This window comes from Rhinatrema bivittatum, chromosome 2 (assembly GCF_901001135.1).
Source record: "Rhinatrema bivittatum chromosome 2, aRhiBiv1.1, whole genome shotgun sequence".
Lineage (NCBI taxonomy): Eukaryota > Metazoa > Chordata > Amphibia > Gymnophiona > Rhinatrematidae > Rhinatrema > Rhinatrema bivittatum.
Genome location: NC_042616.1, coordinates 688,848,031 through 688,872,695, shown reverse-complemented (window position 1 = coordinate 688,872,695; position 24,665 = coordinate 688,848,031). Strand labels below are relative to the sequence as shown.

The following is a 24,665-nucleotide window of genomic DNA, read 5'->3' as shown; positions in this document are numbered from 1 at the left end:
GCTTAAACATTCTGAAAATCTAACCCATATTGTTTTGTACTGCACTAAATTCTTTGTCAAGAGACAGAAAAAGCAGAATGGCAACCAAGTTATGAATGTTCAATAAGGTAAGATGTGCTAGGATCGGTGCTATCTCTTACTGTAGAAAAGTGTCAAGTAGGGCTCAATTCTCTCAAATTAGTTTTGGTTCCTGGAGGGCAAATGGATTCAAAACTCCAGACAGCAGCTGATATAAAAGCTGGTATTTGAAAGACAATTTGGTTCATTCTGCACATATGTGTTAAATTAGTCAAATAAGAAATAATCACCTAGAAATGTATTTCTATGTATGAAAGTGTCAACCATATAACTTTGTGGTTTGAAAAAATAAGAAGACTTATTTTGTCAGATGGTTAAAGAACAAACTAAATGGGCAAGTCTAGAAGGCAGAACTATGGGAAACCAAGTTATAGTTTTTGGTCTCTCAAGAAAAGGCAGCAAATTGAAGGAAATGCATTATAGGTATCCTATCTTAGAAGATGATGCCATGAAAGGGTTATATGTTTACTCATAATACTCATTCAGTATTATACTGATGCTGTATTGTATGAGAATACATTGCCATCTAATAATTAGTATTTACTTATGAATAGGCAATAGTAAACAATAAGATTATTATATAAAGTAGAGATAAGTTTTAAAAAGATTGCATGATACAAAACGGTGGTACTAAAACATAAACACTGGAGGAGTCAAGGAAGTAAAAATAGAAATATTTACATACCGATTGTAGAAATCATCTCGGTAATAATCATAATCAAAGTCATAACTGCTGTGGAAAGAAAATAAAGGGCATTATAGCAGTAACTGAGATTCACATGCAAAAATCATAGCTTAATGGTGGATGAGTAGCCTAGAGTTAGAGCAATGGGCTGGAAACCAAGGTTCAAATCCCACTGCCATTCCTTGTGACTTTGGGCAAATCACTTCACCTTCCAATACCTCTGATACAAATTTACAGGGAGATTTTCAAGCCACAATATTTTACCATGGTGTGGAGTTCCTGCAATATTCTGCCTTTCCCATGAAAAAATATTGCAGTGCATTCATTGTGATATTTTTTCTCGCAGAAAAATTCCGTGAGCAAAAATATCACAGAGAAAGGGTGAAAAAGCACTATGGTGGTCCCCTTCGTATGGGACCATCATCTTCTAAAAGGGACAGCAATTGTTCTATCCCCCAATGTGCCAAAATACCCTCTGGGGGTCTATGCAAACCCCTGTCCACCCCCCACCCGTCGAAGTGGCCCCACAGTAAAAAATGTAAAATAAAAACTTTTAATAACTTGTTTCGCAAAACTCCTCCTTGAGTTGGGGGGAAGTATATTTTGAAAAAGGAACTGCTTTGGGAAGGGGGCAGGGTGTTACCACATGGCATTAAAAGATTTTCTTTCTTTTTTTTTTTTTTTACTGCAGAGCTACCTCAATTTGAAGCAGAAGGGGGCAGGGGATTTTAACATGTTGGGAAGGGGGTAGCTTTGAACCATGTGCCCTTTAATTTCAGGGTGGGAGCATCAGAATGTGTATTAATGTCATGATGCTTCTACCAAATATTTATCTCCTGAGTTGTAACTAATTTTTTGGCAAATAAAGTGGCTGTGGATAGCTGTGTTACTTTATTAACATAGGACAGCAATGATGAACTCCAGTCCTCTAGTCCCACAAACAGGCCAGGTTTTCAGGATTACTACAATGAATATGCATAAGGAAGATTTGCATGCATTGCTTCTATTGTATGCAAATCTATTTCATACATATTTATTGTGGATATCCTGAAAACCTGGCCTGTTTGTGGCACTCGAGGACATAGGATGGTGAATTCTGGCATAGGATTATTTATGCATTAACTGCATTGCATACATTAGTAAATTTTATGCATGTAAATACATGCAAAGCAGCAATTTCAATAGGGTCAGATTTTTAAACAAAATATTGTGTGATATCATGACTATCATGCAATAAACAATGTTTTACATGTGATAAATGCTGTTTTTCTCAAGCTATAGCCTTATCGTGGCTTAGTAAATTTCCATATTAGCTTGTAAGCCCTCTGGGGATAGGAAAATACCTACAGTACCTGACTGTATTCCATTTTGAAATGCCTGAAAAAGTGAAATCTAAATCAAATAATCACTAAATCCATTGTAAATGCAAATAACAGAGCCAGATAATTTCCAAACCTGATTTAGGTACCAATGCATTAAATCTCAGCCTGCATATTAAGGGGTAGATTTTAAAACCCCTGCGCACGTAAATCCTCCCGGATTTACGCGCGCCGGCGTGCCTATTTTGCATAGGCCGCTGGTGCGTGCAAAGCCCCGGGAGGCACGTAAGTCCCGGGGCTTCCTAAAAGGGGCGGGAGGGGCGTGTCCAGGAGGGCATGTCCGGGGGGTGGGGGGTGGTCTGGGGCGGGTCCGGGGCATGGCGACGGTTCAGGGCGGGCCGGGAGGGTGGTCCTGAGTCCCCCGGCACTGCGGCCTGTGCCGGGGGATGCCGGGGCGGCGCGCACAAGTTACGCATGCTTCAAGCAGGTGTAACTTGCCCAACAAAGGTAGGGGGGAGGATTTAGGTAGGGCTGGGGGGTGGGGTTGATAGGGGAAGGGAGGGGAAGCCGGGGGGACGCGGAAGGAAAGTTCCCTCCGAGGCCGCTCCGATTTCGGAGCGGCCTCGGAGGGAACGGAGGCAGGCTGCGTGGCTCGGCGCGCGCAGGCTGCCGATTTTGCGCAGCCTTGCACGCCGACCTCGGATTTATAAAATACACGTGGCTATGCGCGTATCTTATAAAATCTGGTGTACTTTTGTTCGCGCCGGTGGCGCGAACAAAAGTACGCGCGTATTTTTTGAAGATCTACCTCTAAGGTTAATTAGCATACACAAAAAATAACATGCTAATTGGTCTTAAAATATGCTGGCATTTACAGTACATTCCTATGGGCCTTATTTTCTAAGGCTATTGCACGCTTGTGCTAGCTGCATCGGGGCGGAGTCGGCCCCGGAAGAGGAGGAGTCGGGGCGTCACCAGGGCAGACTCCGCAAAGACGGCGCTGACAGCGAAAAGGTAAGGAGCCTTTTCGCTGCCTTTTTCATGCCAAATAACTACACCTTTTATGGTGTAGTTATTCTGCACGATGCCGGCAGCGATCGCACTGTGGCGGTGCGATCGCTGCCGGCTAGCGCAGGACCGCCACCCGCTTCAGCCCCCCCCCCCCCCCCGTTAGCGCCGGGATTCACTAAGCCTTGCGGCATTAGTGAGTCCAGGCCTATATTAGGAAGAACACACATGGTACTGAAGGAATGCGAGATGCAAATGCGGCTTTAGCAAGTGTGTACTTCCCTCCTTGTGCTCTTTAGCACACAATCGCTAAGGTAATGCTTCCCAAACCTGTCCTGGTGACTTCACAGCTATTGGATATACACATTGAATATACAGGAGATAAACTTGCATATTCTAGGTCTCCAAAGTATGAAAAAATGTATCTCCTGCATATTTATTGTGAATATTCTGAAAACCCAGCTGGCTGCAAATTATCCGGAGAGGTTTTGGGAAGCCCTGTGCTAAGTCCTAAAATTCAACACCTGCTTCAGACACTGGAGTAGATTTTAAAAGGTTGAGCGCGGGCGAACATGTGCGCGCGTTACTTGGCGCGCACACATGCATGCCCGATTTTATAACATGCGCGAGCAGGCGCGCGCATGTTCTAAAATCCTGGGTCGGCGAGTGCAAGGGGGTGCACGATTGTGCACCTTGCATGCATCGAGCCACGCTGCCTTCCCCCCTTCCCTTCCCCCCACCCCAACTTCCCTTCCCTTCCCCTACCTCCCCCACCCTTTCTCCCCTACATTTTCCTTTTTTTCGGTTCTGTTTCACAACTTACTTCAGCCCTGGGGATGAAGTAAGTTGCGCATGCCGGCCGCTGTGCCTGGAGCCTCTGGCCCCGCCCTGTCCACGGACCGCCCACACCCCACCCCCTCCCCACCCCTTTTTTGCAAGCCCCAGGACTTACACGAGTGCCGGGGTTTTACGTGCTTGGCCGGGCCTTTTTAAAATAGGCCCGGCGCGCGTAAGACCGGTTACGCGCGTAACCTTTTCAAAATCCGGCCCACTGTGTGTTATCTTTTTAAGTGTGCATTCTATTTCAAGGGCTCAGCTAACAGGATGCATTCGGGCTTACTAATGGAGGATATGGAACTGCTAGAACAGAAAATGTTGTGAGAAGTCTGAAGGAGATGTCAGGGAAAGGATAGAGAAAGAGAGAGAGAAAAACAGAAACTAGAGTCACCAAAACACACTTGAGCACTTCCAAAGCAATTTCAATTTAGTTAAACAAGTGAATGTATTTTCAAACAAAAGGTTCATTGATGAGAACTGTTTTTGAAACATTGTGCACTGTACAGCGTAAAATGCACTATGCTGTGTAACAGGACTGGTCACATTACCAATACGTCCTGAGTAATTCATGTTCAGAGGGGCAGTGTAAGTTAGTAATTAAGGGGAGGCACCATTCATACACAGCCTCTCCCTCTGAGGGGTCTGGAACAGCTGACTTCTTTCAGAGGTTTTATAGCAGCTCTCTGCAGAGAGCTCAGAGGGCAGTGTAGCTTGAATTTTGGAGATTTAGGAGATGTCTGGAGGTCTTGCTTAAGGTTGGAGTTTTGGGCCTGCTCCAGGGCTCCAGCAAACTGCTGGTTCTCTGTGAGTTGGGCCTGAAACCTGCTTTTTCTTTTCCACTCCCTGGTGGGTAAGAGCTGTATCCCGGGAATATTTTGTGTCGCAATGAAAACACCTCAGACGGTCTTCAGGGTGAAGCGTGCTCTCCCAGGCTTTTGGGAAGGCTGCTCTTTTATTGTAAATGATCTCATAGCATTTGATATGATACATACGTCACATGTTTACTGCTACAATATTTCCACATAAATGTTTATGCTGACCTTTTACTACGTGGGTGCAGAGAGGTGCAAACGGTCAATCTTCAGGCAGGGAGGGGGGAGGTCATTAGCTGGTCATGAGGCAATGGTACTGAGCTATCTAGGTGTGAAAAACCACATACATGCTAGTAGGTCATAAACTAAGCTGGTGCTGCAAAGCTTTTGCTGCAAAGCTTTTGCCCTAGATATGTTCCTTGCAGACTTCCTGTTAGCTATAGACAGGAAGTATGTTTGCTTGCTAAAACTTGCTGCGGTCGGAGCAAAACAGTTTCTTTACGCTACGAGTAGGTTTTAGACATGGGACAGATGTTGACCTTCTGAGGTGGCGTGCCATCAGTCAGGGAAGCCAAACACCCAACCCCCACAATTTTGGGCTTAAAGACTTTAATTTGTAGGAGCCCTGAGAGACACCTGGACCTTTCTTGGATTCAAAATACGGGGAACCCCATGTCCGGGACACCCAGGATAGGGAAGATCTGCTCTTGAGGTGGTGACACCCAGGGATAGGGAAGACTTGCTCTTGAGGTGGTGACCCACTGCAGAGATCCAAATCCAATGTTTTCAGCATTTTTGGGCTAATACCTTGGTTTTGAAGATCTTAGAGGAAAGTTTGGCTACCCCTCTTCCTTCCCATCTAAGGACAAGTGAAGCTGCTGTTCTAGCTTGGATTCCACCCACCTGGGATCCGTAAAGAAATATTAAAAACCCTAGAAGACCAACTAACTGTGAATAAAAAAGCTTTAAGGTCACTGAGGACTCCCATCTGGAATCTTCATACCCTGGAGAGAGAGAGAGAATGTATCTGTGCAGAAACAGTATCTTTTTTATTTTTTGACAGTTTGGAAGGGATTTCCTGCCCATCTAAGGGATATCATGCCCATCTGGGGACTCTACTTTTCCAAGCCCTGGAGGGTAGAAGTTTCCTTGGTTTTGGTGCCAGAGATTTCTGCACAGATTGAGGAAAGACATTGTAAAAGGAAACTACTCTGTGGTGCAGGGGATTAAGTTGATGTGCCATTCTTCACCAAATTTCAACAGTAAAGTCCTTATTTTTTGACGCTAACTCATTGGCTCCAGTGGTTTCATTTGGCAGACTTAGCACACATTGTGACATATAGATTCCCCTCTCCCAGGGATGTGAACAAAGGTACAAAGGGTCAGCCCGCAGGACCTTGGAAGTAATCCCCCCCCCCCCCCAAACAAAGAATCCAGGCCCTGGAAGTAAGAGACCCATGTAGGACAGGGACACTGGGGGGGTTACAGTTGCAACTCGAAATAATAAAGCATATACTATAAATTCCAATAGAACATACTTAAACATTGCACAGCATGTATTGTGGAAGCTATCAGACATTCTGTCTTACTGTGTATCCATATTCTTGGAGACTTATTTTAAATGGGAAAGTCTCCATGGATTTTCCCTTTTAAAATCTGTCAGTGTGTGCACATCACAAATACAAAAATACTTACAGATTTATATTTGCTTTGCATCAAAAAGTAAGGATGTGATTTCTTCTAAATGAAATCACTGGGCAATACCAGACATGCCAGCCCCCAAGAAAATGTTCTTCATTAGTACCAGGAACAAAATCTTTCTCGGATAAGTACCAACCCTTTGGAACTCTTTACCATCAACACTGGGCTGACTCCAGATCTTCTCAGCTTCGGACTTTGAAACAGTCTTTGGGGCAAGCTATGGGCCTTATTTTCTAAGGCTATCGCACGCTTGCGCTACCAGTGCAAGCGTGCGATAGCTGGAAAGCTTAGCGCAGGCCTGCACTAGCTGCATCGGGGCAGAGTCAGCCCCGGAAGAGGAGGTGTCGGGCCGTCACCGGGGCCGACTCCGTGAAGTCGGCGCTGACAGCGAAAAGGTAAGGAGCATTTTCGCTGCCTATTTTGCACCGAATAACTACACCTTTTATGGTGTAGTTATTCGGTGTGAAGCCGGCAGCGATCGCACCGCGGCGATGCGATCGCTGCCAGCTAGCGCAGGATCGCCCCCCCCACCCCCGTTAGCGTCGGGATTCACTAAGCCTTGCAGCATTAGTCAATCCAGGCCTATAACTCAAGCGACAGATATTTACCCATCCAGAAATCCACCCATTCGCTCTATCGATCTCCCATGAATATTTTTTTCATTTGGACCCTGTTAAAACCAACTATTATATTTATTGTGCATTTATTACCATTACCAAATATTTATGCTATACCCACCTATTTTATTTATTAGGCATGTGTAGAAGCAAAAAAAAAAAACAATTCAGTTTGTTTATTCATTTTATAGGTCAAAGTTATTTGTTTGGGGATCGAACAATTCCCCTATGAAGAAAGGCTAAAGAGGTTAGGACTCTTCAGCTTGGTGAAGAGGCAGCTATGATAGAGGTCTATAAAATAATTAGTGGAATGGAACGAGTAAACATTAATCACTCGTTGTTTACTCTTTTGAAAAGTAGAAAGACCAGGAGACACACACACACACAATGAAGTTACTAGGAAATACATTTAAAATTAATATGGGAATTAGCATATACATACAAGTAAAATGCACATACATTGATGACACTGTATTGAAAGTCTGTCAACCAAATTAAAGAAATAATAATGCACAAATTGCATGTACACTTGTATATGCCATTTTAGAACCCCTGAGAGTTTTTTTGGTTTCATGCATATGTTTTACTGGGGGAAAAAAGGGGCAGTCTAGATAGATTCCAAGATGGGAATCAGAAGTAAATGCTATTTTGTAAGAGACATACATGTATATAATAGTGAATGTGTTTGTACACTTTTCCACCTGCTACTTGACTCAAGCAAGTGAAATCATACTTGTCTATTGTCTGCAGATTTTGGGTAAGAGGGTTGGATAACTTAGGGGGTCTCAGACTGAAGTGCTAGAAAGTCCAGATGAATAGGAGAAGGACTGGGTGAACTGGTGGAGGTTTCGGAAACTCAGAATTCCAAGCACTCACGTAAGTATTTTCAAAATGGTTGTTATGAACTGTGCTGCCCGTGGGTTTCCCCGCGAGCAGACTCACTTACCATGCTGCCTTCTTCACCCGACACGGCAGGGACACCGCTGTCGGACCTCCTGAGCAGCTGGAGCCACGGTCTCGCCTGCCCCATGCGGCCCAGAGGCCGCCCCGGATCATCATCTCCTCCGCGGCCGGAGCCGCGGCCTTCCTGCCTCTCCCCGCGGGGCAGGGACTACCCCCGACGCAAGCCCTGGTTCCATCCGGTGGCTGGAGCCGCCCCCGGGGTTCCCTGCAGCGGCTGGAGCCGCTGCCGACATCAGGGCCTATGTCCAGGCTAGCCCTGCTCTCTCCACACTGTCCGCAGTCCTGCACAGCTTCCTGCCTGCTTCTTAGGCACCGGCGCGCGCCTCTTTACTGGATTTAAAGGGCCAGGCACAGGAAGTGTGCTGGCTCCACCTAGGGAGCACGAAGAACAGTCCAAGCTAGGGCAGGACATTGTTTAAGCGTCAGGAGATATACTCCACCTACCCGGACCAAGTTTACAGGTCTCACTAGGGATTCGAAAATGGCGCCTCAGCGTCCTAGTTGATCTCTGCAGCCGTGTTCACTCTAAATTTAAGCGCATCCCACTAGTTCTGACAACCGGAAATCCGGATCCTCTAAACCCAATGAACTCCAATTCCCACAATTCTACGCTCTTAAACAATGGATTATAGTTTATACTAGGATTTTGGCTGTGTGGTCTGCTTTGAGTGGTTTTAATTTATGGTTTTTAATTTTTAGGGTACACGGAATATTTTGGCCTGATTCGAGATATCACAATTCCCCTGAAGAAGACTGATATTTCAGTCGAAACATGTTGGGACGTTTAAATTGACCAGCAAAGCATTGTAGCTGCTCGATGAAAAATTTATGGCTAAGTATTCAATTTTGTTGAACTTGATATTTAAAGAACGTTCCGTTCTGTAAAAGTTTAAACTATTGAAAAAGATTAACATGGTTATAGGACTGTTTTTTGAATAAAGGTATTTGGTGGGTGGACAAATGACAGTAAATGATTACAATAAAAGAAGCTCTGTAAGCTGACAACAGTCTGCGGCCCATTGCGTGGCGAGAGGCTGCAGATTACAATACCAGAGCAACAATCTTGATGATATTGTCATTTGCCGGGTAATTAATTGTTGGGTAACAAGTTCGTCGATACTTGATTTGTTAGATTTATTGAGTGAGTTGAATCTCCTCTCTCCTTTGTTTGTGATTAATTTAGGAGAGGTAGTTGCTTCATATTGTTTGTTTATTTTAAAGTATCCATCCTGAGTGTAAATCTCAACTCTACCTGTTCTGCCGCAGAGCACCTCTCCAGAGTGCCTAAAAGTATGTGTAAAATTGGGTTGTGCCCATACCTTTACATGCACAAAGCTCTGGGATATTGTAGAATAGTCATTTATGTGCATAAAACACAGTTTTGAAAATTCACTCCATAATGCTTGTCCATCCTTGGAGAACTGTGTCCAGTTCTGTAGACCAGTCCTCTAAAAGGATATAAACAAAAGGAAAGCTGTCCAGTTATTAGCTACTATAATGGTGCAGGGTATACACCAAAAGCCCTGTGGGATGAGACTTAAGAATCTAATATGTATATCATAGAAGAGAGAATGGGGAGGGGAGTACATTAAAGATATAGAGGGGACAATTTTCAAAGGCATTCAGTATGTAAAACCCTTTTTATCCCGGTAGAATGTTAGCTTTGAAAATTCCTCCTGCCCCCCCCAAAAAGTGCTGAAAAGGATGTGTACTGCTTTATAACACATTTAGGGAGTGTGTTTTGGGCAAGATCAGACAATAACACATGTAGATTATACTTTCAAATCTATGCAAAAGTGGTTGTCAGGACTGATACGGCTGAGGTTGACAATTGCCTGAGACCCATTATGCTGTATAGCTTTCATGTATCAGTCTTTCGATGAAAACACTTTACAGTTTAGCAATGGCACAATGATAACTTCCAAGACGGCTGCTGATGTGAAGTATCTCTGTCATATGACACACAAAAATCAGGTGCAAAACTCTACAAGTACTTTGCACTCGTGACAGTTTTCAGAGGGAAAGTATCCACATACTTTCCTTTTGAAAATTTGGTACAAAAGATCTGTGGGGAAAACCGAAGGGGGACATTTAAAAATTCTCCTATTAAGTACCTCAAAGGTTGAATAGTTCACAAGTACCAAACATTTTTCATTGGAAAGGAAGATCTAGAACAAAAGGTCATGCAATGAGAATCAAAGGACAACATTAAGAAATATTTCTTCAAGGAATGGGTGATGGATGTATAAAATAGTTTCCCAAAGGAAAAGAAGGGGGAGATATGCCATCCCATGTTGGAACATATATGTGTTAAGGATCCATAAGGTATAACAAATATCCAGCAACAGAAGATATAAATAAGACTCCTGATGAAGCGTGAGCTTGAAACCTCGGCCGTTGTGAAGCCTATTGAGATGAACATTTTTGGATATTTATATTTTTAAGCATTATCTTTGTGGAGATTGCTAAAAATCATTAATATTTTCAAAGTGGTTTTTTGAGTTAAAGATATTTTGTAAGGAGGCAATACCAACTCCGAAATACACTGCAAATGATTGAATAGTCCGGGCGGTCTCCTATCATATATAGAGATACGCTGACAGGCTTGCTGATGCGGTACCTGATAAAATATATAATACATTGTTTTGAATCCAAATTAAAATAATAAAAACATTTTTAAAAAGTGAATAATATTGGTTGGACAAATTAGTTGTGAATTTACGTTGATTTTCACTTTTTTTGTGATATTTTTGTATAACGTGGGAATTTTTGGCTCTTTATCTATTTTATTCCATTTACAATCATGCCAATAGCAAAATATTTCACAAGCTGCAGTGAAAAATTAAAGGGAAAACATGAGTTTATTTTTTCCTAATTAGCATTCATTTTTGTGGAATTGTTTGATTTAAATCAGGAACTCCGTCAGGTGTTTCTTCAGAGCAGTTATATCAGTTTTCCAGTGGATCATTAATGGATTGCATTTTCATCTGACAGTCTTTCAAGTCTTACCTGCTTCTATTTCAATTAACTTTGTGTACACTAGCAGTTTCTTTCGAGCTCATGAATCCATTTTTGCTTTAATAAAAATGTGTCCATGTTTGTGTGGATGCTCCCATCCCATCATTCTACAGCTACTGTTGCAGCATCTTTCGACAGAGCAAAAGTTGTAGTTTTAATAAAATATTGTGGGAAAAGCTACTACCTATTTCTGGATATTAGCAGCATGGGATCTATCTGCTGTTTGGGATCCTGCCAGGTACTTGTGACTTGAATTGACCACTGGGCTTGATGGATCCCCGGTTTGACCCCGTAAGGCAAGATTTATGTTCTTAGTATTTAAAAAAAAAAAAAGCTTTACACAGTCCAACAATGAAATGAATATGCCAGGGTTGGTCTAGGTAGTTTCTGATGCCAATCCTTCCCTTCCTTGGCAGACATCAATGGCATATGCTTTTTGGTTTGTTGTTTCCTGTTCTGAAAATATTTTCTTTTACTTCCTCTCCTGGTGTTGAAATGTTCTCCCGCTTCTGCTTTTAACACTGACAACCACACAGTTTATATTGAACCACACAGTTCAGGCATCACCTTCCTGCGTTCTCTGGTGCTGAAGAATCTGACAGGCAAAAGTGGATGTCAGGACTGATACGGCTGAGGTTGACAATTGCCTGAGACCCATTATGTTGTATAGCTTTCATGTATCAGTCTTTCGATGAAAACACTTTACAGTTTAGCAATGGCACAATGATAACTTCCAAGACGGCTGCTAATGTGAAGTATCTCTGTCATATGACAAATTTGACTTGAAATAGCATTTCATCTTAACTGCTAATTTCATGCAAACTAAAACACCTAAAAACCTATTTCATGACAAATGTTCATTCATATTCATTTGAACCTCTAATATTGCATGACAGTGACTACTTTATTGTACAAGCTGTGCATAACAATATAATAAGATGCAATGCATATAGGACTGCCAAAACAATAGATGATATATTTGTTGTTTTTTTTTATCATATAAATACCTGTGATTCCATGTAATTCAAATAAAAAAATGGAACAAACAGGTCAATGTGACGAGCAGTTGCAGGCATGGGCACTGATAGGCTGCCACCATTTTTTTAGATTGAGTGAGTTAATATTTCTATTGAAGAATTAAACATTAGAGACAGTTAGACAATATAATGATAATATGCTAGAAATTAATTTATGTAATTAGCAGAGTATCATGTATGCATCAAGCATAAAACATAGGAAGAAACAATACAATGACAGATAGGGACCATAAGCACCAGGCCAGTGCAGAATACTGTGATCTGGTCTCAAGATTAACATTTTGAAGGTACTGAGAAAATGGGAAGGATAGGACTGGTGTGGGGTAGGGGGGGGGGGGGGGAGTGGGAGTATAGGGAGGGAGGCCCTGGAGGGCAAATTGGTCAGCATTATGGTGAATAGAGGATGGGTGGCAGAAATTGGGGGAGGTATACTCTACCAACATTACTGTCAAAGTATTACTTTGACAGCAATGCTGGTAGCTTATATGATCTGCATAGCTGTCAGAGCAAAGGTGAATGTGCCAGGAACTGGGCCTTCTTTCCAGCCCTTGGTTACATTTAGAAATACAGAAGGTTTCAGGTGAAGATGTGGGGTGGGTTAACTGGGATGGGGAAGGATGGATTTCACAACATAAATTTGTGACTATTCAATGATTCCAGAGGGAGAGGGGAGGGGATTTCAGGCCTATAGGCTTAATACCTTTACATTTATTTTGGAGGTCTTTGGGGGAAAGACAGGTTCTACCTCCCGGTAGGGGTGGGGGATGGGGATTCAAGCTGGGAGGCCCTCAAAGCAGTCTTTGTTATTTTCCCCCTGAATCTGCACTTAGCTGGCTATATTCCCAAATAATTTATCCCTGTTTGTGCCAACATCTACAGTTATTTGACTGAGTTATTTGGCTAACTCCAAATATCGGAGTTAGCTAGATAACTTATTTGGCTAACTTGACTCTGCCCTAGAAATGCCTCTTAATTGGCTGGATTATAGCCAGATAATTATTTATCATAGTAAAATTTAGCTGGATAAACACTAGAAAATTTTAATATAAGCATTTATCCAGATAACTCAAAATGTATTTGGATAAGTGCTTTTGGATATTGGCCTCATAGTATATGCTAAAATGAAACAAAAACAATATATATGGAAAAACATCATAAATCCAAAATATAATGACATAATAACATAAAACTATTTTTCCCATATACAACCCTAGAATCTACCAACTTGAAGCCTCATATGGTGACCTCTTGTACTAAAGCATTCTTTCCTCTAACAAAGGATTACTTCTTGTGCAATATAAATCTTTGCTATATTTGAATGTCTAATCCACTGTTTCTCCTCTTCTTTATGAATACATAAATACATAGATCCTTAATATACATCTCATATGTATCAAATATGTATCTCATATGTCTTTTGGTGTAGACCCTGCACCATGTTTCTAGCCTTACACTGGATCATCTCCAGTCTACTATAACCATTTTACATATTGCTTCCTGACCTGGACACACTATTCTAGAGAAGGTCTCAGCAATGACCTGTCTTCTCTCTTTTTTTAATGGGTTATGCTTCCCCTATATATCCTAACATCTCTTTATTATGCGGATTGGCTAATTCAAGATCATCTGATATGATCATGCACAGGTTTTTCTTCTGATTAGTACACCTGGGGCGGATTTTACAAGGGTTACGCGCATAATATATGCACGTAACTCTTTTAAAAGCCTCCTGCGCGCGCCGAGCATATTTTGCATAGGCTCGGCGACGCGCGCAATCCCCGGGACTTGCATATGTCCTGGGGCTTGAAAAAGGGGGCAGGGTGTGGGCAGGATGTTACGGGGGCAGGGCAGGGGGCGGGGCTGAAGCCTCCAGGCACAGCAGCTATTTGCCTCTGTGCCTGGGATCACGGGCCGGCCGTCACCGGCATGCGCAACCTATGCCTGCCCGGAGGCAGATGCAACTTAAAAATTAAAGGTAAAGGGGGTTTTTAGGTAGGGCTGGGGGGGGCGGGTTAGGTAGGGGAAGGGAGAGGAAGGTGGGGGGGAGGGGGCGGAAGGAAAGTTACCTCCGAGGCTGCTCTGATTTCGGAGCGGCCTCGGAGGAAAGAGGAAGGCTGCGCGGCTCGGCGCGCACAATCGTGCACCCCCTTGCGCGTGCCGACCCTGGATTTTATAACATGCGCGCGGCTGCACATGCATGTTATAAAATCAGGCATAGATTTTAAAATCTGGCCCATAGTATCTTACTCCCCATCATGTACTGTTCCCTTCAATTTCTGAACACCAGTCATGATCGCATGTTTTTTGCATTGAATCTTAACTACCCAGAAATTGAGCTCATTGAACTTTCTTAGATCATGTCTCATTCTCTCTAATTCCTCAAGGGTGCCCACAGTGTTGCAGATCTTAATGTTATCTAGGGATGTACATTTGATTGAAATGAATTAGAAAAACTAAACAAATAGGGCTAATTTGTTTCTTTTGTGGGGCCCTGAAAAGAAAAAACTGTTACCCATCAGACCTAGGCCTGAGGCTGGGTTCTCGCCTAGGGAATAGGCCAAAGCAAGGACCACTGCCAATGCCTGTGCGTGATGCCAGTGCCAAGACATAGATTTAAGCCTGAGGACAGGGCCTCGCCTAAGTATAGTTTGGGGCATGATACAGGGGCAGTAGCCTACACCCAAGCCCAAAACTTGGGTATCGGCCTATGTCTGGGTCCGAAAACTTTTGCTGGATTTGGGAAATTTCCCAAGCCTCACAAACCTGATCCATTAGTGATCTGATGCTGGGGGAGAACCGATGGCTGGATCTGATGGATAGAGGGGATCTGATGGAGGGATCCCGACATCTGGAGGCTGGATCCCGACATCTGGGCCTCAACCCAAGCAAGAGCCTGGACTCAGGCCCAATATTAGGACCTGGTCTGGAGGCTGGGTCCCAATGCCAGGGCCTCAGCCCAATCCCAAGCCTAACACTAGGGCCCAGCCCAGGCCTGGAGGGCCATGCCCAGACCTCGGAGTCTGAAGTCTTTAATGTTCATTCTTCTTTATTCTTCTTGAAATAAAGTCATCTTCTGGGGATGCACCAGAGTTAGTTTACTCTGACAGGTCCCCAGCGAATAACCGGGCCCCTGTCTTGGGTCTGGGTCTTGGGAGAGGCCAAGGCCCAGTTGTCAGGATCCAGCCTCCAGGCTGGGTGTTGATGTCAGGCCTGAGTCCAGGCCTTGTTCTAAACTGAGTCCCAGGCATTGGGATCCAGCCTCCAGGTCAGAATCTAGTACTGAGTCTGGCCTTAGGCTGAGGCTCTGGCATTGGGACAGAGCCTCCATGCTGGACCTTGGTGTTGAGCCTGGGTCTGGGACAGCGATCTCTCCCAGACCAGGTGAGGTGGTGCAGGAAAGGATCCTGGAATCAACATTTTTCTGGGTGGAAGGGATGAGTGGTGGGGACAGAAGGCCTTGGGAAACCCTGTGTCTTTCTTTTTTTCATTTTTCTTTTTTTTTTTTTAAATGAAAGAAATGAATGAAACATTAAACAAACCAAAATTCATGGGAGAACCCCTCCCAAAAAACAAAACAAAATACATTTTTTACCCTTGTACACCCCTAGTACTATCTGGAAAAAAAGATTTTTTTTTCTTATCTTCAAAATTCTCTCCAATGTCTCTTATAAACACCTTGAACAGAGCCAGTCCCAGAACAGATACCTGAGGCCCTTCACTAATCACCCTTCTCTCTTCTGAGTGAATTCTATGTACTATCACCCTCTGTTGGCTTTTACTTAACTAATTTCTATTTTAGTCTACCCCCTTGGTAGCCTCCTGTGTATGTATTATTAAAGGCTTTTCCGAACTCCAAGTACATCACATCCAGAATATGTCCCTAATCTAATTCTCTGGCTATCCAATCAAAGGAATTGATCAAACTTATCTGACCCAGTTTTCCTTTGATAAAATCATGCTGCCCTGGATCTTGCATCATTCTTGATTTTTCCAACCAGACTTTGGCAATTGAGGTGTTACTTTTTTGATGGTGGCTGGGAGTAAGAAATATAATGAGTGGGCTTGCTGATGTAATTGGTACAAAGTGAGGAGAGGAAGCTGGAAGGGGAGCTGGTTGGGGGTAGGGTTGGGGAGGGAGTCAGAGGTCAGTGAGAAAGGTTGTGAGTTAAGATGTACGTTCAGTACCCTTTTGAAGTTATTTGGAGAGAGCGAGGAGAAAGTGTTTAATAGGTATCAGCGATGTATGGTTTCAGTGCCTCTGAGGGATGCAAATTCAATCCTTGTTGTTTCAGACAACAGAGTTGATAGTATACATAGGGCTAGATTTTAAAAGCCCTGTGCGCGTAAATCCTACCGGATTTATGCGCGGAGGGCACTCGCACGCCGGCGTGCCTATTTTCAATAGGCCGCCGGTGCGCGCAAAGCCCCGGGACGCGCGTAAGTCCCGGAGCTTTGTAAAAGGGTCGGGAGGGGGGCGTGTCGGGGGGCATGACTGGGGTCAGGGGGCGGTCCGTGGCGGGTCCAGGGGTGTGGCAACGGTTCGGAGGTGGGCCGGGAGGGCGGTCCCGGCACTGCGGCCTGTGCCGGGGGATGCCGAGGCGTCGCGCACAAGTTACGCCTGCTTCAAGTAGAACAATGGTCCATCATGCTGAGCATTCTGTCTCCAACAGTGATCAATCCAAGTCACAAGTACCCAGATGGATTCCAAATGGAACCAATCCTTGTAGCTCATAATCATGGATAAGCAGTGACTTGTCAAAGTCTATATGGCTAATAATGGTTTATGTACTTTTCCTCCAGGTGTTTGTCCAAACCCTTTCTGAATCCAGCTACAAAAACTGCCTTCAGTATATCCTCTGGCAACAAATTCCATAGTTTAATGCTACAATAAGTGAAAAATACTTACCTCCATTTGTTTTACATGTGCTACCTATTAGCTTCAAGGAGTGACTCCCTAGTCCTAGTACTATTTGAAAGGGAAAATAACCATATCCCTTTATCCATTCCACCTACACATATTTTTGAATAATTCTATCATATCTCCTCTCAGCTGTTTCTTGTCAAGGCTAAAGAGCCCTAATCTATTTAGCCTTACCTCATAGGGGAGCTGCTCCATCCCTTTTATCATTTGGTTTTCCTTTTTTTTCATCATTTGCCCCCTTTTTTTTAAATGGGGGCAAGCAGAACAGAACACAATTCTCAAGGTATAGACACACTATGGATTGATACAGAGGCATTATGATATCCTCCATTTTATATTCCATTCCTTTCCTAATAATGTCTAACATTCTGTTTGCTTTTTTAACTGATGCCGCAAACTGGGTCGAGGATTTCAAAATATTTTCCACAATGATTCAAGAATCACTTTCTTGGGTGGTGATACCTAATATGGAACTCAGCATCGTGTACCTATAGCTTGGATTATTCTTCCCTATATGCATCACTTTGGACTGTTCCACATTAAATTTTATCTGCCATTTAGATGGCCCAGTCCCCTATTCTCATAATTCCTCATAATCGGCTAGTGAGCTGGCAACTTTGAACAATTTTGTCTTATCTGTAAACGTAATCAACACATTCCTCATTCCCTTTTTGAAATCATTTAAAAATATAGGGGCAAATTTTCAAAGTGTTAAGCGCGTAATATACACGCGTAACCCCCGTAATATACATGTGTAACATGCGTAACATGCGCATGCGCGCTGCAGCATGCGCATGTTATAAAATTGGGCGTAGATTTGTTCGCACCAGGTTCGCACCTGGAGATACTCCACTATTTACCTTCTTTCATTGAGAGAAATGGCCATTCCATCCTACACTCTGTTTCTTAAACTTAAGCCAGTTACCAGTCAACAATAGGACACTGCCTCCTAACTCATGACTCTTCATTTCCTAATAAATCTGTTATGAGGGACTTTGACAAACACCTTCAGAAAATCCACATATATTATAATAACTGACTCACCCTTGTCCAATATTTCTTAACCTCTTTAAAAACATCTAACAGATTTGTAAAACAAGACTTCCCTTTGCTAAATCTATGTTGGCTCTGCTTTATTAGTCTGTATCTATCCAGTTGGCTGTAATTTTATTTTTCAGAATAACATTTACCATTTTTCCTGGTACTGTCAGGCTCACTGTTTTGTAGTTTCTCTGAAACCTTGTTAAAAATGGGCGATTGGTTGGCCATCCTTCAATCCTTTTGTAGATGATTTGAGTGAGAAGTTAAAGATTACTAGTAATTAGTAGAGATGTGAATCGGAACCGGAATCGTTTCGGATTCCGGTTCGGATTCACATCGTGTTTTTTTTTTTTCGTCTGGCCTGATTGTGGTTTTGTTTATCGGCTGCGCCTGAGCCGATAAACAAAAAACCCACCCGACCCTTTAAAACTAATCCCTTAGCTTCCCCCACCCTCCCGACCCCCCCAAAAACATTTTACAGGTACCTGGTGGTCCAGTGAGGGTCCCGGGAGCAATCTCCCGCTCCGGGGCAGTCAGCTGCCACTAATAAAAATGGCGCCGATGGCATTTGCTCTTACCATGTGACAGGGTATCCGTGCCATTGGCTGGCCCCTGTCACATGGAGGGAGCACTGGATGGCCGATGCCATCTTTAAATAAGTACTAAAATTCAATGCTAAAATTACATTAAAGAATATATACTAAAATAATTGCTTATATTAATCTTCATTAAAATTAGCATTAAATAACATATCACATCATAAGATAAATCAAAGCATTGACATTCTAGTTACTTTCAGAGTAAGCACATTTGAAAAGCCAGGTTTTTAATTCTGCCTTAAATTTTTTTATATCAGTCTGGAGTCGCAATTCTACTGGTAAGGAATTCCATAATTTCAGGCCTGCAATTGACACTGCCCTATCTCTGTCCTCGGTTAAGTGTGCGAACTTTACATTTGGGATTGTCAGCAGGCCCTTGTTTGCTGATCTCAGATTTCTTTGAGGTACATGTGGATAAAGGTGAACCGGTAGATGTAGTATACTTGGATTTTCAGAAGGCGTTTGACAAAGTTCCTCATGAGAGGCTTCTAGGAAAAGTAAAAAGTCAAGGTGGCGATGTCCTTTCGTGGATTGCAAACTGGCTAAAAGACAGGAAACAGAGAGTAGGATTAAATGGACAATTTTCTCAGTGGAAGGGAGTGGACAGTAGGGATGTGAATCGTTTTTGAACGATTAAAATTATCGTCAGATAATTTTAAAATCGTCCAAAATCGTTAGAGTGCACGATACAATACAAATGCCCCCGATTTATCGTCAGGGGCATTTGTATTGTAACGTTAAATAGGGCATGGGAATTATTTGGGGGAGGGCGGGAAAACAGGCACACCAAAGCAACCCTAAAACCCACCCCGACCCTTTAAAACAAATCCCCCACCCTCCTGAACCCCCCCAAAATGTTTTAAATTACCTGGGGTCCAGTGGGAGGGGGGTCGTGGCACGATCTCCTGCTCTCTGGCCACGGCTGCTTTAAGAGAAATGGCCCGGTGGCCCTTTGCCCTTATCATGGACAGGGCAAAGGTAGCGCCGGCGCCATTTTGGTTCCTGGCTTCCGACGTCACACGTGCAGGAGATCGCTCCCGGACCCCTGCTGGAACCCTAGGGACTTTTGGCCAGCTTGGGGGGGCCTCCTGACCCCCACAAGACTTGCCAAAAGTCCAGCAGGGGTCCGGGAGCAACCTCCTGCACGTGGGCCGTATTGCCAATATTCAAAATGGCGCCGGCGCTACCTTTGCCCTCACTATGTCATACGGGCGCCCCCCCAAGCTGGCCAAAAGTCCCTGGGGATCCAGCGGGGGTCTGGGAGTGATCTCCTGCACGCGTGACGTCGGGAGCCAGGAACCAAAATGGCGCCGGCGCTACCTTTGCCCTGTCACATGATAAGGGCAAAGGGCCACCGGCGCCATTTCTCTTAACGCAGCCATGGCCAGAGAGCGGGAGATTGCGCCGGGACCCCCCCACTGAACCCCAGGTAATTTAAAACATTTTGGGGGGGTTCAGGAGGATGGGGGATTTGTTTTAAAGGGTCGGGGTGGGTTTTAGGGTTGTTTTGGTGTGCCGGTTTTCCCGCCCTCCCACGATTTACGATTTTTAACGATTTAAAAAAACAAAACAAAACACGACGATCAGATTTCCCTCCCCCCTCCCAGCCAAAATCGATCGTTAAGACGATCGATCACACGATTCACACTCCTAGTGGACAGTGGAGTGCCTCAGGGATCTGTATTGGGACCCTTACTTTTCAATATATTTATAAATGATCTGGAAGGAAATATGACGAGTGAGATAATCAAATTTGCAGATGACACAAAATTGTTTAGAGTAGTTAAATCACAAGCAGATTGTAATAAATTGCAGGAAGACCTTGTGAGACTGGAAAATTGGGCATCCAAATGGCAGATGAAATTTAATGTGGATAAGTGCAAGGTGATGCATATAGGGAAAAATAACCCATGCTATAATTACACAATGTTGGGTTCCATATTAGGTGCTACAACCCAAGAAATAGATCTAGGCATCATAGTGGATAACACATTGAAATTGTCGGTTCAGTGTGCTGCGGCAGTCAAAAAAGCAAACAGAATGTTGGGAATTATTAGAAAGGGAATGTTGAATAAAACGGAAAATGTCATAATGCCTCTGTATCGTTGCATGGTGAGACCGAACCTTAAATACTGTGTACAATTATAGTCGCCGCATCTCAAAAAAGATATAATTGCGATGGAGAAGGTACAGAGAAAGGCTACCAAAATGATAAAGGGAATGGAACAGCTCCCCTATGAGGAAAGACTAAAGAGGTTAGGACTTTTCAGCTTGGAGAAGAGACGGCTGAGGGGGGATATGATAGAGATGTTTAAAATTATGAGAGGTCTAGAACGGGTAGATGTGAATTGGTTATTTACTCTTTCGGATAATAGAAAGACTAGGGGGCACTCCATGAAGTTAGCATGGGGCACATTTAAAACTAATCGGAGAAAGTTCTTTTTTACTCAATGCACAATTAAACTCTGGAATTTGTTGCCAGAGGATGTGGTTAGTGTAGTTAGTATAGCTGTGTTTAAAAAAGGATTGGATAAGTTCTTGGAGGAGAAGCCCATTACCTGCTATTAAGCTCACTTAGAGAATAGCCACTAAAGAGCCCTAATCTATTAGCATTAGCAATGGTAACATGGAATAGACTTAGCTTTTGGGTACTTGCCAGGTTCTTATGGCCTGGATTGGCCACTGTTGGAAACAGGATGCTGGGCTTGATGGACCCTTGGTCTGACCCAGTATGGCATTTTCTTATGTTCTTATGCTCTTATGTAATCGGATTATGCTATTCAACCATTCTGTTTGATCAGCATACAGTATTTTATGTAGGATACAGGCTGCTTTATATTGGGAGCGGTATGTGATTGGCAACCAATGTACTGAGATCAATGTTGGAGTTATATGGTTGTACTTTTTTTTTTTTAAATCTAATTTGATAGGGAGGTTCAGGAAACTTGGTGGGGGGGGGGGGGGAGTTAAGCATGGTTTTATAGGTAATAAAATGCAACATGGACACTGAGCAAAAAAAGCTATTTAGCATGGCTTGTTTTATTCCTGGTCTATTTGCATTCATTAGCTTCCTGCATCCCAAGGGGACTGCATTTTTTTAGCACAGGTTTTATTACATCAGCCTCTAAATTTGTTTCCTCTCCTTTTCTTCCCAGAATGAAGAAGCAAAATTCTTCTATTAGATAAGTGCAAATTATTGTTTTTCTGTCCCTTAACCTCTGTTTTTAAACATTCTTAATATTGTTATATGCATTGATTCTTTGGGTTTTCTTTCTCATTATTACAGGATTCCATGCAGGAACTTTTCCAGGTATGTACAGGCTATTTTTCTTCATTGAATTTCCTGAATATTTCTTCCTATATGTTTTTCTCACTATGTAACTGCATTTTAGTGCTCTCTATAATTCTCTAGACTGGCTAGAACTGGGGTGTGTGATGGCAGTGAGTACATTTAGGTCTCTTATTGTCTTTCTTGCATAGGGCATCAACTCCAAGTCATCTGCTTCTCTGATTCTGTTTCCTTTCCTTTTCTTCTGGTTCCTACTCGTCTGTCATTAATAAACCAGTAAGGAAGGCTGACTATGCTATTTTATGTTCCTATTCTGCAGACCAGATGTCAGTATCTTGCTGTTATTTTTCGTTATCTAAATGTATTTTGGCAAAGAAAATCCTTTTTTTATACAACCAATTGCTTAGCTTATTTGTTTTGCCAATTTATTTTATCAATTGCTAAATTCAGTTAAAAAGAAATTCTCTTTGCCGAAACTGTCTCTCTTTGTCAATTTATATACTTGGACAGGGACAAATTTTCTTCAGAGACTCCTAATATAATTAGCTATGTCTGACTTGGTTTCTCTCAGTTTATTGTGTTCTAATAGCTTGTTCCTCTTTCGCTCAATTCCAGGTCTTTCACTAAAATAGGCAGAGATTTTACTTTCTTGCAGCTCTGGCTTATCAAAATGTTAGCAAGTCCTGCTGCTTACCACTACAGGAAACTATTTTCTAAACTGGGATGTAAAATCACTCATACTTCTCACTCACACTTCTCCAAACCAATTACCGTATTTTTCGCTCCATAAGACGCACTTTTTTTCCCCCAAAAGTGGGGGGAAAATGTCTGTGCGAATATAAAAAAAAAAATAATAATTATAATCCCCCACCCTCCTAACACCCCCCCCCAAGACTTGCCAAAAGTCCCTGGTAGTCCAGCTGGGGTCCCGGGAGCGATCTCATGCTCTTGGGCCATTGGCTGCCAGTAATCAAAATGGCACGGGTGGCCTTTGCCCTTACTATGTGACAGGGGCTAACGGTCCCATTGGTCGGCCCCTGTCTCATGGTATGAGCAATGGACAGCCCATGCCAAGTTGGCGCCATCCATCCATTGCTCCCACCATGGCAGAATTGATTTAACTTGACGAAGAACTCTGAGAGTTCAGTCAAAGGCAGATTACTGCAGCTGTGGAGGAAGTTATGACTGTCAGAAGATAGCAGAAACCAGCAGCAGGAGGGAAAGGAAGCAAAGTGGAAAGAGTGATGCTTCTAGGAACCTGCCGAGGATCCAGGAGAGCTGCAAGCTTGTCCAAAGCCAGTGGAAACTGAACTTTCAGCAGGAAGTAGGGTCTTCAGGGATTCCAAGGAGCAAAAGACCAATAGGAAGAAGTAAGAGAACACAGACAGAGAACACAGACAGAGAGGGAGCAAACAGGAACAAATCCAAGCACAAGCTCAGCAACATTTAAACAATATCCACAAAGGAGGGTTAGCTGTACAACATGAAGGGAACCTAAGCTAAACAATGGCATAAACTGATGCAGGTGGCAGGTAATAAAGAAACATATATAAATATATACATCAGATCCTTTAATTCCACAATTCTCTTAATAGACACAATCTTGCTACTGTAATCCATGTGCTAATAACAAGCATAATTGTTTATTGCGAAGCTTCTCCACTGCTACAACAAACTGCTGCAAGAGTTTTGGTATGTGCAAAAGCAACAGATCACATCAAACCTATTATTCATTAACTTCACTGGCTCCCAGTAGAAAGCACGATAAAATTCAAAGCTCTCTGTATTGTCTTCAAATGCTTGAATGGACAGGGCACTGAATACCTCTTCCCAATGTCTCTCTGCTTACCCGTCAGGTCTGGTGCAAGGGTCTACAGTGCCCTAGGCAGACCAATGTAACATTGGCCCCTGCTCCCAAACCCACCCTGAGTTGAATGTGCCCCTCTGACAGTCGTTGATATATAGAGTTATGGTCTCTCTCTCTCATTTTGGCACTCTCGTGTACCCGGCGGCGCCCTGTTCACTGAAGCTACCCTAGGTGATTGCCTAGTCACGGCTAATGGTCTCTCCGTCCCTGTTACCCTTATTCAAGAGAACAGCAGTCCTCCCAAATGGATCTTCTTTCCTCTCCTCTGCTGAGAGCTGCCGGATTGTTCTGCACGAGATTTGCATTTTCAGCCTCTATGCACTAAAAATTTAGAATGAACTACCACTAATCCTGTGTCCGGAGCTATTCTATCTTAAATTCATAAAAAAACAAAGACTCGCTTCCTCTGGTCCATCCACCTTAACACTCACTTAACATACTGTATTATACACAGCATGGCCTTAAACATTTCACAAACAGGTTTCCCATGTTGGATCTCATTGTTAACTTTCAGGCCGATTCAGTAAAGTCCGCGGGAGAGTGGACGAACGCCCACTCTGCCGGCGTGTGCACCGGCCACTCACCGGTGCACACGATTCAGTATTTAAATTAGGTGGCGCAGTAGAAACAGGCAAAAAGAGCGCACTGTACTGTATCGGCCTATTTAATTGCTCATTCTTTTTGATTGTATGCTACTCAAATGCCTCAGATCATTTAGATTTTCTTGTAATCTGCCTTAAGACCAACTTTGGAAAAGGGAGAATACCAGATTTACATAAATAAATATATTTATTTCTGGGTTCATTCCAGAGCTTTAAAGTGTGGTGGGGACTTGTTCGGGGCTCCCTGCCACATTCTGGCCCTTTATTATTT

The 24,665-nt window shown here is 43.2% G+C and overlaps 1 protein-coding gene across 2 annotated transcripts in view; it reads right to left on the bottom strand.

Moving 5' to 3' along the window:
- RALYL (RALY RNA binding protein like) overlaps window positions 1–24,665 on the bottom strand; it is a 666,364-nt gene that overhangs the window by 317,080 nt on the left and 324,619 nt on the right. For both annotated transcript variants that reach the window (XM_029591573.1, XM_029591574.1), the window contains exon 3: window positions 764–811. In XM_029591573.1, coding sequence (XP_029447433.1) covers window positions 764–811 — 48 coding nt within the window. The remainder of the gene's footprint in view (window positions 1–763; window positions 812–24,665) is intronic.